This window comes from Pan paniscus, chromosome 19 (assembly GCF_029289425.2).
Source record: "Pan paniscus chromosome 19, NHGRI_mPanPan1-v2.0_pri, whole genome shotgun sequence".
NCBI classification, from domain to species: Eukaryota; Metazoa; Chordata; class Mammalia; order Primates; family Hominidae; genus Pan; species Pan paniscus.
The window spans coordinates 84,399,664-84,416,908 of NC_073268.2; the positions used below are offsets into that span (position 1 = coordinate 84,399,664).

The 17,245-nt window shown below is 46.8% G+C and overlaps 1 protein-coding gene across 14 annotated transcripts in view; it reads left to right on the top strand.

Moving 5' to 3' along the window:
• Window positions 1-17,245, top strand: part of ARSG (arylsulfatase G) — a 187,273-nt gene that overhangs the window by 114,371 nt on the left and 55,657 nt on the right. For all 14 annotated transcript variants that reach the window (XM_034942764.3, XM_063599344.1, XM_055101708.2 and 11 more), the window contains one exon: window positions 13,496-13,604. In XM_034942764.3, the coding sequence (XP_034798655.1) occupies window positions 13,496-13,604 (109 nt within the window). The remainder of the gene's footprint in view (window positions 1-13,495; window positions 13,605-17,245) is intronic.

A 17,245-nucleotide genomic window follows, 5' to 3' on the forward strand; every position in this document is an offset into this window, starting at 1 on the left:
GGACAATTTGACATATGGACCAAATGCTTGAAAAATACGCATATCATTTGATGCATCAATTCCTCCTGTAAGAATTTGTCTTAAGGAAATAATTAGGCACATGCTCAATGACATACGAAAAAGGATGCTCATTGCAGTGAATTTTTTTCATAGTTGGACATAACCCAAGTGTCTAGTAAGAAGATAGTGCTTAAAGAAATTACTATACCTCCATTAAAAGGAATAACAAAGAACCACTAAAATAATTCATCTTTATTGACTTGGAAACATTTACATGAAATATTTTTAAATGAATAAAGCAGGTTCCAGTATGGAACAATATGTAAAGTATGATTTTATTATATAAAAATAATCATATGTAGACTCCAAAAAATCTTGAAAGAGTCAATAAAGGGTAACAAAACATTAGCAGTAATTACCTCTGGGCAGCGGAGGGAGAGTTGAAGGGGTGAATTTCCCCCCACAATAAACTGGTATTGTTTGTTTCATATAAATTAAATGTTTAGGAGGTATTTGTGTCCAAGGGGTTCAGAGGTGGACCTGGCAAGTTTACCCTCACTGAGGGATGTGTGGGGTAGAATTTTAGATCTGGGACTGTGTATTAGTCCACAGACTAATACACACAATCGCACCATTCTTGAATTAGAGGGAACCAAAAAGGTCTATCTGTCTGTCTGTCTGCCTGTTCTATCTGTCATCTATCTATCTATCTATCAATCGATCGATCGATCGATCGAAACACCAATACTCCAAGAGATAAACTCACATTGCTATAAAGAACTACCTGAGACAGGGTAATTTATAAAGAAAAGAGGTTTAATTGACTCACAGTTCTGTAGGCTGTACAGGAAGCATGGCTAGGGAGGCCTCAGGAAACTTACAATCATGGCAAAAGGCGAAGGGGAAGCGTGTATGTCCTACATGTTTGGAGCAGGAGGAAGAGAGTGAAGGGGAAGGCACCACACACTTTTAAACAGCCAAGGCTAATGAGAATTCACTTACCATCATGAGAACAGCAAAGGGGAAATCCGCTCTCATGACCCAGTCGCCTTCTACCAGGCCCCTCCTCCAACACTGGGGATTACAATTCGTCATGAGATTTGGGTGGGGACACAGAGCCAAACCGTATCAGGCTGTTTTCCCTGCTGTCAAACTCAATCCTGACCTATGGCCCTCAGCTGTCTCCAGGTGGTCTCCACTAGCACTCCCGTCATCGTATTAGTCTGGCAGGATAATTGTAGTTACCTAGAAACTGAAGCATTGTGCACCTCGATTCTGGTGCAGAGAAGGAAATGCTGATTTTTTTTTTTTTTTTTTTTTGAGAAGGAGTCCCACTCTGTCACCCAGGCTGGAGTGCAGTGGCACGATCTTGGCTCACTGCAGCCTCCACTTCCTGGGCTCAAGTGATTCTCCTACCTCAGTCTCCCAAGTAGCTGGGATTACAGGTGTGTGCCACCACGCTCAGCTAATTTTTTGTTTGTTTGTTTTTGTTTTTGTATTTTTAGTAGAGACGGGGTTTCACCATGTTGGCCAGGTTGGTTTTGAATTCCTGACCTCAAGTGATCCACCTGCCTCAGCCTCCCAAAGTGCTGGGATTACAGGCATGAGCCACCATGCCCAGCCGTGATCATTTTTATTTTTCAATTTTTTTTTTTTTTTTGAGATGGAGTTTCACTCTTGTTCCCTGGGCTGGAGTGCAATGGCATGATCTCGGCTCACTGCAACCTCCGCCTCCTGGGTTCAAGTGATTCTCCTGCCTCAGCCTTCCTAGTAGCTGCGATTACAGGCACCCACCATCACAACTGGCTGATTTTGTATTTTTAGTTGAGATGGGGTTTCTCCATGTTGGCCAGGCTGGTCTTGAACTCCTGACCTCAGGTGATCCACCCATCTCGGCCTCCCAAAGTGCTGGGATTACAGACGTGAGCCACCATGCCTGGCCTATTTTTCAATTTTAACCTATTGTCCCTTGGATCAGATATCTTGAGAACTTTAGGAGCAAGTGGCTGCAGGACTGTGGCCATATCTTGTGTCTGGAAATTTGAGTCGGGGTCAGGAGAGCTGAGTACCACCTCCCACTAACCTTTTCAGTGACCAGATTATTTTCTCTCTTGGAGTATTGGTGTTTCTCACTCTCACTCTCTCTCTCTATATATATATGTATAGATCTTTTTGGTCCTCTTCAGTTCAAAAATGCTGTGATTTAGTTGTGATTTCTGGAGAGTTGGGTCAAGAGAAGATGCTAAGGAGGACTGGAGGTGGATGGAGGTGTGTCAAGAAACAGGAGCCAGCCGGGCGCGGTGGCTCACGCCTGTAATCCCAGCACTTTGGGAGGCCGAGGTGGGTGGATCATGAGGTCAGGAGATCGAGACCATCCTGGCTAACACGGTGAAACCCCGTCTCTACTAAAAATACAAAAAATTATCCGGGCATGGTGGCGGGCGCCTGTAGTCCCAGCTACTCGGGAGGCTGAGGCAGGAGAATGGTGTGAACCAGGGAGGCGGAGCTTGCAGTGAGCTGAGATCGCACCACTGGACTCCAGCCTGGGTGACAGAGCGAGACTCTGTCTCCAAAAAAAAAAAAAAAAAGAAACAAGAACCTAGAGAAATACAGCATAAATGGGAGTGGTTTGTTGCATTAGCTGATTACAATTCCTCCTTTCTGTACCTGGGACACCCTTGGGCCAGGCTGTCATCTTCAGTGTTCAGTTAGAAAGCCTGGAATAGCCTGGTGTCAGAAGCCCCAAGGCTAAAAGTCCAGAAGGTGTGGAGACCATGGATACAGGGGGAAGGATCTGTAAGTAAGTGGCTTCTCCGTGGGGAGAAGAATTTACCTACTGATCTCCTATCTGAGGACTTGCCTTATTGATCTCTTCTCTCTTTATGAGGCAGTTTTGAAATAGTGAGTCAGGCTTAAGGATGTGGACTGGGACGCCATTCTTTGAGGGAATGATGAGAAATACATTTACTAGCTGGCCAGGTGCAGTGGCTCATGCCTGTAGTCCTAGCACTTTGGGAGGCTGAGGCAAGAAGATAGCTTGAGGTCAGGAGTTCAAGACCAGTCTGGCCAACATGGTGAAACCCCGTCTCTATTAAAAATACAAAAATTAACCAGGTATGGTGGCGGGCACCTGTAATCCCAGCTACTCGGGAGGCTGAGGCAGGAGAATCACTTGAACCTGGGAGGTGGAGGAGGTTGCAGTGAGCTGAGATTGCACCACTGCACTCCAGCCTGGGCAACAGAGTGAGACTCAGAAAAAAAAAAAAAAAAGAAAAGAGAAAGAAAACAGAAAAATAAAAATAAATTTACTAGCTGGGCAACCACCATCTCTCCTTTCCTTCCTTCCTCCTGTAAACATTCATTGAGTGCCTACTGTTTTCTATTCCTCCTATTTGTTGAGCACCTACTGTGTGCCAGGAACTATCTTAGTGCTGGTGCTACAAAGATCAACAAAGCCCCAACCGCAAGGAATAATAGTCTAGAATAGTGTTTCTTTGATTTTAATATGCAGACAGTCCCCTGGGGATCTTGCTAACATACAGTTCTGACCCAAGAGGGCTGTGTTGCTGATGGGAGTTTTGCATTTCTAAGGTGCTCCTAGGTGACGCTGATGTGGTTGGTCCAGGGACCGAACTTTGAGAACCACCAGTCCAGAACATCTACATCTAGACCATGAGTCTAGAATCATCTGAGTGTAGAACTTTCAACTTTAGACCAATGGTTATCAAAGTGTGGTCCCTAACCAGCATCATTAGCACCACCTGAGAAATTGTTAACAGTACAAATTTTAGGGCTTCACCCCGGGCCAAAAGAATCAGAAACACTCGGGATGGGTCCCAGGAATCTGTGTTTGAACAAGTCCTTTGGGCGATAATGCAGGTTAAAATTTGAGAACTACCTGTCTAGAGCTACACAGTCTGGTATGTCAGGCACTAGCTACATATGGCTATTTAAATTAAAATTAATACAATTTATTTAAAATTCAATTCCTTGGTCACACCAGCCACACTTCCAGGGCTCAGTAGCCTTATGTGGCTAGTGGCTACCATATTGGGTAGCAAATAGGCTTCCCTGGGGGTGGTTTGTGTTTTGAAGAATGAGTAGGAGACAGCCAGGAATTGGCAGGAGAAGAGGCTCTGGGCGAGGGCAGCAGCCCGGGCAGGGGTGGGAACATCGGGGAGTAGGAGCCGCTCCCTAGAGCTGCCCCTGTGTCTGTGAGTCTGGAGTTTGTGGCGACCAAGGAGAATAGCGAGAGATGGGGCCAGCGTTCAACGATCTTTTCAGTTTGGCTTTTATTTTAAGGAAATGTGGAATCATGGGAAGATTTTAAGAGTGGGAGGGACATTATTTAATGTTAAATATGGAGGTGAAATTTACATCACATAAAATTAACATTTTAAGTTGTTCAGTTAAGTAGCACTTAGCACCTTCCCAATGTTGTGCAACGACCACATCTGTCTAGTTCCAAAACACTTTTATCACCCCAAAAGAAAACCCTATATCCTTTAATTAATTAATTAATTAATATTTTAGAGATACAGCCTTGCTCTGTCCCCCAGGCTGGAGTGCAATGGCGCGATCATAGCTCATTGCAGCCTCAAACTCCTGAGCTCAAGGGATCCCCCCACCTCATTCTCCTGAGTACCTTGGACTACAGGAGTGTGCCACTGCGCCCCCTGCGTTTTTTTTTTTGTTTTTTTTTTTCTGAGATAGGGTCTTGCTCTGTTGCCCAGGCTGGAGTGCAGTGGCATCATTACAGCTCACTGCAGCCTCAACCTCCTGGATTCAAGCAATCCTCCCACCTCAGCCTCCCAAGTAGCTGCGACCACAGACATGCACCACCATACCCAACTAATTTTTCTTTACCTTAAAAAATTTTTTTTGTAGAGACGGGGTCTTGCTATGTTGCCCAGGCTGGTCTGAAACTCCTGGGCTCAAGCAATCTTCCCACCTTAGCCTCCCAAAATGTTGGGATTACAGGTGTGAGCCACTGCACCTGGCCTATGCCTAGCTTTTAAAATATATATATTTATTTTATTTAACCCCATATCCTTTAAACAGTTGCTCACCATTTCCCACTCCCCCTCCAGCATACTATTCAATTTTTTTTTAAAAGATCCCTCTTATATCAGGGGAGCTGAGAACAAGGAGAAGGGCAAGTACCAGCCTCATTTCCACTGATCCAAAATGACCAATGAGAGAAGCCAGTGACAAAATCTCCAGGAATATCCCCAAGTTCAAAGAACGCCAAAGTTGGAAAAGACCTCAGTCATCTTTTTTTTTTTTTGAGACAAAGTCTTGCTCTGTCGCCCAGGCTGGAGTGCAGTGGTGCGATCTCAGCTCACTGCAAACTCCACCTTCCAGGTTCAAGCGATTCTCCTGCTTCAGCCTCCTGAGTAGCTAGGATTACAGACGTGCACCACCACACCCGCCACCATGTCTGGTATTTTTAGTAGAGACAGGGTTTCACCATGTCGGCCAGGCTGGTCTTGAACTCCTGACCTCCAGTGATCTGCCCTCCTCAGCCTCCCAAAGTGCTGGGATTACAGGCATGAGCCACCATGCTTGGCCGACCTCAGCGATCTTTATTCCAACCACCTTATTGGACAAATGAGGAAACGGAGGCCAAGGAGAATGGAAGGCATCCCCGAGGCCAGCCAGCAATGGAGGGGTCCACATCCTCTGACCATCACTGGCTCATTCTCCAAGTCACGTGACTGCTCTCACGCACACCTTGTTATACCCGACTCCTCAGCCACCTGGAAAGTCCTATCTTGCTCTTTGAACCTAGTAATTGTCAAGGAAAAGTCTTTAACCCTTGCAACAGTCTGAATCTTTCTACATCTGTGGGAGGCAGAGAGGGTTTGGAGGCTCAGGCTGGGCTTGAATCTTGACTCAGCTCAGGGCTCAGCATCCTCTTCTCATTAGGTGGGGTTGTGGACCATTCTCCATGGACTGTTGGGAGAATCAGTGGGGGTACTGCCCAGGAGGCTCCCAGCCTTGCACCTGGCCTCTAATGATAACCCCCATTAGACTAAATTTCTTCATTCCTGGCTGAAACAACCTGGCGGGACCCCACCCATAGAAGCATTAGAAGGGGATTGGCAAACACCCTGAAAAAGATTCCCCCACAAAAGGATCAGGCAACTTAAATCGCATACAGATAACTTTAAAAGTGTTCAGGATCTCTTGGGAAACTTTGTTCTGAAGCTGAATTTCAGGCACCTCAAGATAACATTCTTTTTTGGGGCAAGGCCTTCCCAGTAACTCTGATGTGGGATCGGTGGGTGACAGCACTTGAATTCATGATCGGGCTGGGGCTGGATGCCATTCCCCTCTTTTCTTGGGAGTCTGAAAGTGAACTTTGCCTGAAAGGCTGCTGCCTGGGGGTAAATACTTCTTCTTCCTCAGTCTCCAAAGCGGCTTCCTGTCAACTAACTATTCCACAGCCTCCTTCTTCCTCTCTGCCTGGAATGCTGCTGGAGCTCTGGGAAGCCAGGCAGCGCCCTGCTCGGCAGGTGGCCATGTCCTGTGAGTCAAGGGGGCTGGGGTCCCTCTGGTCACCTGCTCTTCTTCACCCAGTTCCCCATCAGTGGGACATCTGCACGGCTCACTGTACAGGGGCCAGACTCAAGAGCAGATGAAAGAGAGAAGGCGGTCAATGTTTTCGCAACGGAGTAGGACAAACAGTACCCGGAGTCGTGCAACTTTCTCCCTGAAGCCAGGCTGCTGCGTCAGGCCACGTGCTGTCTTCCCCTGTTCTCAGGGCCCCCAGGCCCCCCTGCTTGTCTTCCCTTTCCTTTCCTGGCCGAGCCGCCCAGCTCAGCTGATGGGATGAGGCAGCGTCTCCTGGAGTCATCTTTTCACCCCGTGCGTGTGGACTGAGAATGCTCCACTTGGCTTGTGCCCTGCAGGGGTGAACAGAAACGGAACTGGGGCGGGTGCAGAGCAAAGCAGCCCTGCCTTCTCCCGAAGAAGAAGGGCACGAGTTAGACACCCCTGCTGTCTCTGAGTCCACAGCCTGGTCCAGGAGGCCTGGCTCTCCCAGCAGCTGCCTTCCCTTCTCCATGCCAGATCTGTTTCCTACCCAGGACAGAACCAACACCTTGTTTTTCCCCTAACTGACTGCTCCTCTGTCTGGAAAATCTTTTCTTGTTTTATTTGAAGAGCAGAACTGTTCCTTCCTCCCCCTTGGTGATGAGGAAACATTCTGTTGAATTTGGCATCCAGGCTCCTAGGAGACCTTGGTTGTTTGTAATTTGATGCTATCAGGTTGTTGCATAACCTTTCCCGCTGGGAAGCAGTCTCTGCATCCTGGGCCTTCTGTCCAGTTTGGGGTAGGGGGTGGGGCGGGGAAAAGTCAGAGGTGCTGTGAGGTGACAGAGCAAGGGATAAGGGACTCTGGCTGTTGGCCCTGGCTGGGGACAGGGCCTGCTGATAGGGACCTAGAGGAAGTCAAACTGTGTCTCTTTCTGGGCCTTTGGCCACCAGGCTTGATGGAATGTCCTCATCCCATACTCAGGGCCACCCCAGGCCAGCCGGAGTCCTGGGTCTGAATAGAGGCCAGGCCGCCCTGTGTTTCTAGAAAACGAGTACACTGTAGGCATCCTTGGCAAGGGGACATACTACACTTAGAAACAAAGCCTGCTTCTTTATTTTATTTTTGTAGAGACAGGGTCTCTGTTGCCCTGGCTGCAGTGCAGTGGTGTGATCATGGCTCACTGCAGCCTTGACCTCCTGGGCTCAAGCAATCCTCCTGCTTCAGCCTCCCTAGTAGCTTAGTAGTTGGGACTGCAGGTGTGTGCCACCATGCCTGGAACATTACAATTTTTTTTTTTTTTTTTTTTTTTTACAGAGATGGGGCAGAGGGGTCTTCCTTGTTGCCCAGGCTGGTTTCGAACTCCTGGCTCCAAGTGATCTTCCTTGCATCGGACTCCCAGAGTGCTAGTGTTACAAGTGCGAGCCACTGCACTGGGCTGAAAGCCTGCTTCTTTAGAAGGTTATTAGAATGTGCACTCCTCAGAACAGGCAGGCACTCTACCCAGTCACAAATGCTAATGCCTTTGTGGGCCAGGCAGGTGATATAAAGGAACACATGTTTGTTTTTGTCAGTTATGGGCAGTGTTAGGAATTCAATATACTGGACAGAGGACCCTGTCGAATGACATTCAGCATTAGTTAAATGAAAAACACTATGCATGCCAAACCAAACTGTCGGAGGTTGTGATCTCTGCTATTTTCTCCCTACAGGTAATTTGGTTGGCACTTCTCTGGCAGGCATTATGCAAAAGTACCTTGCTTAAAGCTTTATGTACACTATCTTATATAACTGTTCCCACAACCCTGTGAGATACATACAACTGACCTTTCAGCGATGTGGATTTGAACTGCATGGGTCCACTTAATACATGAATTTTCTTCTGCCACTGCCACCCCTGAGACAGCAAGACCAACCTCTCCTCTTCCTCCTCCTCTTCTTCCTTAGCCTACTCAACGTGAAGACAACGAGGACGAAGCCCTTTATGATGATCCACTTCCACTTAATGAACAGAAAATATATCTTGTCTTTCTTCCAATTTTCTTTTTCCTTCCTTCCTTCCTTCCTCCTACCTTCCTTCCTTCCTTCCTTTCTCTCTTTCTTTCTTTCTTTACTCTTTTTTTTTGGACAGTCTTGCCGTGTTGCCCAGGCTAGAGGGCAGTGATCTAATCAGAGCTCACTGCTGCCTCAACCTCCTGGGCTCAAGTGATCCTCCCACCTCAGCCTCCCAAGTAACTTGGACTACCAGCTAGGACTCCCAAGTAGCTGGGACTACTACACTTAGCTATTTATTTATTTATTTATTTATTTATTTATTTATTTATTTAGTAGAGACACAGGTCTCACTATGTTGCCCAGTCTGGTCTCGGACTCCTGGGCACAAGCCATCCTCCTGCCTTGGCCTCCCAAAGTGGTGGGATTACAGGTTTGAGCTACTGTGCCTGGCCAGGATTTTCTTACTAACATTTTCTTTTCTCTAGCTCATTTTATTATAAGTCTACAGTATATAATACATGTAACATACTAAATGTGTCTTAATTAAATGTTTATGTTATTGGTACGGCTTCCTGGTCAACATGAGGCTATTAGTAGTTAAGTTTTGGGAGAGTCAAAGGTTATGCCCAGATTTTCAACTGCTTGGGAGACAGTGCCCTAACTCTTGTGTTATTCAAGGGTCAACTGTACAATCATTTCCCTGCTTCCTGGCTGAGATGATTGAGACTGAGGGAGGTTATGAATTCTGCCCAAGGCCACTTGGTTGGCAGGGGTGGCACTGGAGACCTGCCTGCCCCCAAAGGCATCATCCTAATTATTCCTTGAATACTTCTTCAACTCTAGTTTTCAAACCACTGACATCAGAATTACCTGGAATCAGAGCCCCACCCCAGACTTATTAAATTAGAATTCCTGGGAATAGGACCCAGAAATCCATGTCTTAGATGAGATCTCTTCTGGTGATTCTCTTGTATGGAGAAATTTGCGAATTTCCTTGTTTGCTGCATTGCCTTTCTGACTCAGTGAAACATGGCCCTTGGGTCCCAGCCAAGAAAGACCACTGTTCCTCCGCGTGGGCAGTGGTGAGTCTTCCCCGGCCTGCCCCTGTCTTCATGCATCATAAAATGCCACTTCACTTCCGTAACCAGAGAAGCACAAATAAGCAAATTCATGAATCATGGTTTTGTTGATATTTTGGTTGCTATGGCTAAATATTTGTTGCTTTAAGAGGTTCTGCTTTAATTAGAGTCACAAGTAACCGCAAGTGCGTAGAAATGCATTCTCATGGCCATAAGACATGCATTTCTCGACAGAAAGCCGAAGGCAACTAACACTTTTAATGTGCCAGTGCCTGATCAAAGTATGGAGGCTTATCTAAATGAATGAATAGTGTTTGAAATTGAAAAGTGATTAGAAGTTTCATTTATGGATTATCTATTGTTCTTACTTACTATGACTTATAAGGTCATATTTATGATGCTATGGCATAGAGGTATAAAGGTGTGGGCAACAGAAAGCCTGCAGTGACGATGACTATTAGCTACATTTAACTTTGAAATGTGCTGTGTTCTCTTCCCGATCTTGCCCCTTGCCCTCCTTCCCTGGGAATGGGTGCTCTCCACACTAAATCCCCAGGAGGGTTTTAGAAGATATTGATGTCAGAGCTTCACTGCAGGTCGATTAAATCACAGTCTCTGGGAAAGAGACTTTGGCATGCGTATTTTTTAAAAGCTCCCCAGTGATTCTAATACATATTCAAAATGGAACCACCTCCCTAGGTTTAGTGAGTGAGGGTGCTGGCTGTGTAGTCAGACCGGCGTTCACATCTTGGCTCTATCATTTTCTTTCTTTCCTTTTTTTTTTTTTTTTGACAGAGTCTCTGTCATGCAGGCTGGACTGAAGTGGCTCAATTTTGGCTCACTGCAACCTCCACCTCCAGGGTTCAAGTGATTCTCCTGCCTCAGCCTCCTGAGTAGCTGGGATTACAGGCATGCGCCACCACGCCTGGCTAATTTTTGTATTTTTAGTAGAGATGGGGTTTCACCATGTTAGTCAGGCTGGTCTCGAACTCCTGACCTCGTGATCTGCCCACCTCAGCCTCCCAAAGTGCTGGGATTACAGGCGTGAGCCACTGCACCCGGCCGGCTCTATCATTTTCTAGCTATGTGACTTGGGGGCAAATTACTTAGCCTCTCTGAGCTTTGGTTTCCCCATCTGAAAGATGGGGACAATAGTGGCTAACTTGAGAGGTTGTCATAAGGATTCAATGAGATAATGCCAGGAAGCATGTATCATGCTGAGGAGCACTTAACTTGGTACTTAGTAAGGGCTCAATAAATACGAGATGCTATTGTTGTTGTTATTACTATTATGTTTAACTTAGAATAACTATCCATTAGTGGGAGCAGGTATCACTGAAGAATATTGGGGGATCAGGAGTAGCTATCCTAGAATTTAGCCTTTGCTGGTGCAGATAAAACACAACACGCCTGTTTGATATAAGCATATGCATCTCATAATTAGAGTACACAATCCTAGGGGCCGATAGAATGCCAGTCAGATCTTTGTAAGTTTTGTCCACTCCTAGCAGTACCAGTGAGAAGTTGAGATTTATAGCAAGACAGCATCTGCGCTGTTGGTGATACATAAATATTTTACAATTGCTTGTTCACACTCTAGACCCTTTTAAGATAAATCCCTTTAGAATACAAGGTCTGTGGACCTGTGATCATCTGCGTGGCTGGCATATATAATTGTGTCTTCCTGTTAGAGCCGGAACCCAGGATGTAGCCTGCACTAGCCAACTAGTCTGTACAACAGAAAGAGGGGATTGCTCCTTAAGTGGCCACACTGAGAGGCTTCTCTCAGCCAATCTTTTTCTTTCTCCTAATTCCTGAATCTTTTGCAAGGAGATTGTCTGCTTTGTTGACTACACCTGTTTTATAACTAGCTGGATTCCTCCAAACCCCTCCAGCTTTCAGTCCTTTGCTGAAATAAGACAAGCACATTGAAACGTTTTTCTCTGAAGAGCGTATTAGGAAAATCAGTCACCTACAAGAGAGCAACACAAAAGGTTGTGGCAAACGAGAAGAATCCCTAATTCTTGAAGGGATCCCTAATTGGTGAAGACTAATTAGCAAATTTATTAATTAGACCAATCCCTAATTGGTGAAGACCAATTAGCAAATTTATTAATTAAAGGTCAGTTTACCCTTCTGGAAACATCCTGGAGGCAGAGACCAAATCCTGTGTTCAACCCTGGTGCCATTGCCCACCCCAGTGCCTTCTGGTTGACCGATAGAGCTAATGGCCTGTTTCCTGGAACCACAGCCATGATCTTTCCTTAGCATCTGGCCTCAAAGGTTAAGCAAGACTATTGGAATAGTGTACACCATGGACATGCAGATAAACAGGCTCCCCGTTTTCACCCACCCATACCCCAAGCTTCCACAAAGATGCCCCCATGGGGGTGGAAGTATCTACAAAGCCCTGGCACATGCCTTTAAGCGGATGCTTCCTCCCTGCCCTTTGGCCCTAAGCTGACGCATAAGTCATACATTCCAAAGCCACGTGGAAATGCGTTTTGTGCTTGCTGGAGTTCTGGATTCTTTGTTCCAAGTGCGTGAATAAATTGGAGGGAGCTATATGTATTTATGGGAGACGTGGCTCTCGATAGGAAGGATGTATTAGAGAAATGCTGGGCTAGATCAAAGAGCGTCTCATTCAGCCTGCAGAGACTCCAATTAGATTTTTGAACCCCACACCCTTAAACATAAACAGTCCATAGGACATAAGTTATTTTGTGTTTTGTTTCTTACTTCAAAACTTGAGGGACTCCAAAGCTGATTATGAAAGAGTCCTAAGAATGCTGAGCATTTCCCGTGTGGTGTGCTGGGCCAGGGACATCAAAGGTTCCGTTTGCAACAGTGCTAGTACAGGGCGACAGAAGCCTTCATCTTCTTCCTCCCCACGCTTCTCCCCACATAATTGCTTTTATTATTCACACCAGCCAAACAAAGGGAAATTGCATGACCACAGTGTGTGTGAGCCACACACAGCACTTGCCTTGGAAAGGCTGTGCACACGCTAACTTTGTGGGATCCTTGGCCCTTGGCTCAACCAGGATGAGGGTGGGGTGTGTGTGGGGGTGGTGGGATGGCCGTGGTTAATGCAACCCAACATGTATTCAGGATGTTTCCATCAAGCATGACCTCATGTCTTCCAGCCCGCTAGCCATCATTATACTGGTGGTCACTTTTGACTTAATGGTTACAAAAATAATTCCTTTAATAACCAAAGTGGAAATTCATAGATTGCACGTAGTTGTTTCTTACCTCCCCCAGGAGGCAAGAGGTTGGAACTATTACTGACACTGTCTCCATAACGTCAGAACAACTCATTAATTCAAGGAAAAACAAAGCAAAGCAAAACAAAATAAAGCCATAAAATCCATGCCAGATCGGTTCTTGGATGTTGAGCAGATCAAATAGCTGCAGAAGTTTCCTTCTTTCTCTCTTCTTTAATAGTTGTATTTCTTCATCCTAAACAGACAGTCACATTATGATCACCAGGAAGAGAAATTCACTTACTCAACAAAGATTTGCTAAGCCCCACTATGTCTTAGGTGCATGAGACTGATGAAGTCTCATGGTGTTGAGACACACAACAAGCAAATCAATAAATGAAAAAATAATTTACAGTGGGGAAGGTCTCATGAAGAAAATAAAATGAGGTGATTCAGTAGGGTGAGGCAACTTTTTACATCTGAAGTCCAGTAAAATAAAAAGCATATTTTGAAAGATACTAGCTAGTTGAGGGAAATAGCTGGTTACCAAAAAAGTCATTCCTTTGTTGGGGTTATTGGAAACTCAGAGAGGGGTTCTCCCAGAGACTAGCTCTTAGCTGAAAAGAAGTCTCGAGTTATCACCATGGATGAACCAGCTGCCTCCCCTCCTCTCACAGGGGGAAGTCCAGCCAAGCAGACGACCTGGGAAGGAGGGCACCGGGTCCCAGCACTGGCTTATTGGCCTGGCAGAGTTCCAGTTAATGTCACCAGCACTGCCTTGTTAAGGTATGAGACCAAAACTACCTTGAGATGTTGGGGCCCAGAGCAAGAAAAGTCATGGAGGCATGGGTGGCTAGATGGAGGCATGGGTGGCTAGAGGCCTCAGGAAGGTCATTCGCCACTTGCCTTTGCTGGGTGTTCCCAGACACTTCCAAGACTCTGACTGTAGAAGTGATGAAAGTAGTAGTGAAGTGGGGCCACATGTGGAGGCTCGCTTCTGTAATCCTAGCACTTTGGGAGGCTGAGGCAGGAGGATTGCTGAGTCCAGGAGTTTGAGACTACCCTGGTCAACATAGCAAGACCCTATCTCTAAAAAGAAGGGAAGGGAAGAGAAGGGAGGAGAGGGTAGGGGAGAGAGAAACAGTGAAGTGGGACTCGAGCCATCTTCTGGGAATAATGCCTGAGTGAAGAAGGGATTGGTTGGTTTCACGTACATCAGCGTTGGGTCCTGGCTGTGTCTGCTGGAGAGAGTGCAGAAAAGGCGGCAGCAGCAGCATCTCCCTCTCAGCCTGTGCCAAGCTGACTGAGGCAATAGATCCTTTGAGACCTAATTGTTCCATCCTTGGGGTTAAGGCAGGTGTCTTAGGGGTGGCTGTGAGAAGCCGGCTAGTCTCTAGCAATCCGATGGCCCCAAGAAAGGAGTCCAGATGTCCAGTTTCCCTGGAGGAGGGTGGAGAACAAAGGTGGCCCCTCCAGGCCGTCAGGGAAATAATGAATCCTTAGGTGAAGACATTCCTCCTGCCTCTGGCCATGACGCTTCTTAATGAGCTGAGTGTCTGGGTGCTTCCTTTATTAGAAGGAAGCTCACTGCATAGCTCACTGCAGACCCATCACATCAGGTAAATGTGATGTCTCATCATTACTCTTATTGCCGCCTTAAGGCATATCCAGGAGGCCATCTCCATGGCAAAGAACTTGGCTGTGCAGCGTCTATGTGAAAACAACATCTTCCCAGCTATGGAACCATGACTTATCCTGGAGACTTTTCACTAATTCAGACAGGACCTTCCTCTCTGTGTTCTGCCCTGTGTTCACTAACAAGGGGAACCCTCCGTAGAACCCTGTGCTCATTCATGTGCTCAGAAAACTGCTGGTTAAAGACCGATTTCCTAATTCCAAAGGTTCTTTGCCATTAGCCTAATGAGTTCTGGCGTAAAGAACACAGCTGAGTAGAGGCAGGCAAGCTTCACTGGCACCCTCTGACTTCCCTAGATCCAATGGGGAGGAGGGGAGAGACTCAAAGTCCAGGGGAAAAGGGTAAACAGCTTTCAGGGCCAAAGTATGGGGTGGGTGGGCATCACCCCTGGCAGCCTGTGGGGCCCCCAGGAATTCCGGGTCAGCCCTGTACAGTCAGGAGGGGGCAGCGTGCTGTCAGCGGGTACCAGCAGGTGTGACAACAACAGCAGAGCCTGGAATCTGTGATGTCAGGCTGCCTGGGAAAAGGGCCAGGCAGGCTGCTTTTATAGGGCTGACTTGGTGTAGTCAAAGTGCTTATCAAGAGGGGCCAAGTGTTCACGGGCCGGGCTGCACATGGACAAGTAACTCAGCCGTCTCTCAAGTTGCTTCACAGAAAGCCAACCAGTGGCTTCTCATCGGAGAATGGTGTTTGCACCTACAGTCAACCATAATAAAACTGCCTCATCTCGTTGATAATGTAGGGCCTTAGAGGAGACAACTGACTGAGAGGATGGTTTGGTGACCCAAGGCAGTGTCTGCCTGAGGGCTCCAGAATTGTACCAGGATAATACCAATACACCGTATGGGTACCTCCTAGGAGATACATTAGGTTGGTGCAAAAGTCGTTGCGGTTTTTGCCATTACTTTTAGTAGCAAAAACTGCAATGACTTTCGCACCAACCTAATATATAGTGTATCACACACAGACACATATACCTTTTATTTTATTTTTTTTAAGAGACAGGGCATCACTCTGTTGCCCAGACTGTAGTGCAGTGCCAAGATCATAGCTCACTGCAGCCTTGAACTCCTGGGTTCGTGTAATCCTCCCATCTCAGCCTCCCAAGTAGCTGGGACTACAGGCATGCGCCACTATGCCTGGCTAATTTTTTAATTTTTTTGTAGGGATGGGGACTCTTAATGTTGCCCAGGCTGGTGTTGAACTCCTGGTCCCAAGCACTCTTCCCTCCTGGGCCTCCCAAAGCACTGGGATTACAGGCATGAGCCATCACACACAGCCAAGGCTAGTTTTTGGTGTTAAATTAGGCTGGATTTCAGCCAGCCAGTTTTACCTCTATAGATTTACCCTCTTGCTGTTTCCCATATGAATCCATGTTAAGCAAATTTGGGCGGAGTTTCCTACTGTCTGGACAGGCTGTGTGTGTGTGTTTCTCTTTCTCTTGACACCTCAGGGTCAGCTTGACAGAGAGTGGTACTATGATCCAAATTCAAGACATTGATGCTAATGCTTCATGTTGTTGGGAGCCCAGCCCGGCACCCTCCGCCCAGACTGCATATCACCTACTCTTGTTTCATTGCTTGAGGAATATAGATCTTCCAGATCAGAGATAACTCCCTTAAGCCACTAAGAGCTAAAGCCAGAGTCCCTTAAACCTATATCCTTGAGGCCCTGAGGAATTATGAGCATCAGAGAGTGGTCAAGTTGATATAAATATGAATACAGAAAAGTAAAAGAGAATGTGTGGGAGAGGGGGCGGGGGATCCATTCACATGGATCCCATTGGTTTTAGAGATAACCAATGTTAATATCGGTGTGTACCTGGGTGATGTCATAAGATGAAAGAAGGGTCTTGCACGTGACCTGCCTCCACAGACACAAGTACAGGATGGGGAAAATGCATTTATTCCACAGATATTTATTGCCATGTCCAACTATGGGTCAATCATTACTCCAGGGACTGGGGAGATGGCAGTCATGAGCAGACCAGACAGAAAGCTCTTTGTTTAGGGGCTACCTTACCTTCAGGAGGCCAGGGCTTTGGCAGCACATGGGAAAAAGTTTCAGTAGTTTTAACCTAAAACTGTGCTGCAGGCTTTCCCAACCGTGGCGTGGTCGGCATTTTGGGCTGGATCACTCTTCGTTTTGGAGGACTGTCCTGTGTGCTTTATAGGATGTTTAGCAGTAGCCCTGGCTTCTACCCATTAGATGCCAATCGTGTCCCCACCCCACCCCCTAAGTTGTACAATTAAAACGTTTCCAGACAGTGCCAAATGTCCCCGGGGAGAATGAACTCACTCTGGCTGAGAACTACGGCTTTAGCGGAAGCTCTCTTAGCCATATACAAGAAGGGGAAGGGCCTGCTCTGCCTCTGAGCTGGGAGACCCCTACCTCTGCTCCGAATGAGGATCGATCCTTCAGAGATGAACTGGGGCAATTATGAGGTGACCAGAATGGCAAAAAGGACTTGAAACAATCTTATTTGAAAAACAGCTAAGGCCGGACGCGGTGGCTCACGCCTGTAATCCCAGCACTTTGGGAGGCCGAGGCGGGCGGATCATGAGGTCAGGAAATCGAGACCAGCCTGACCAACATGGTGAAACCCCGTCTCTACTAAAAATACAAAAATTAGCCGGGCGTGGTGGCGCGTGCCTGTAATCCCAGCTACTCAGGAGCCTGAGGCAGGAGAATTGCTTGAACCCAAGAGGCGGAGGTTGCAGTGAGCCGAGAT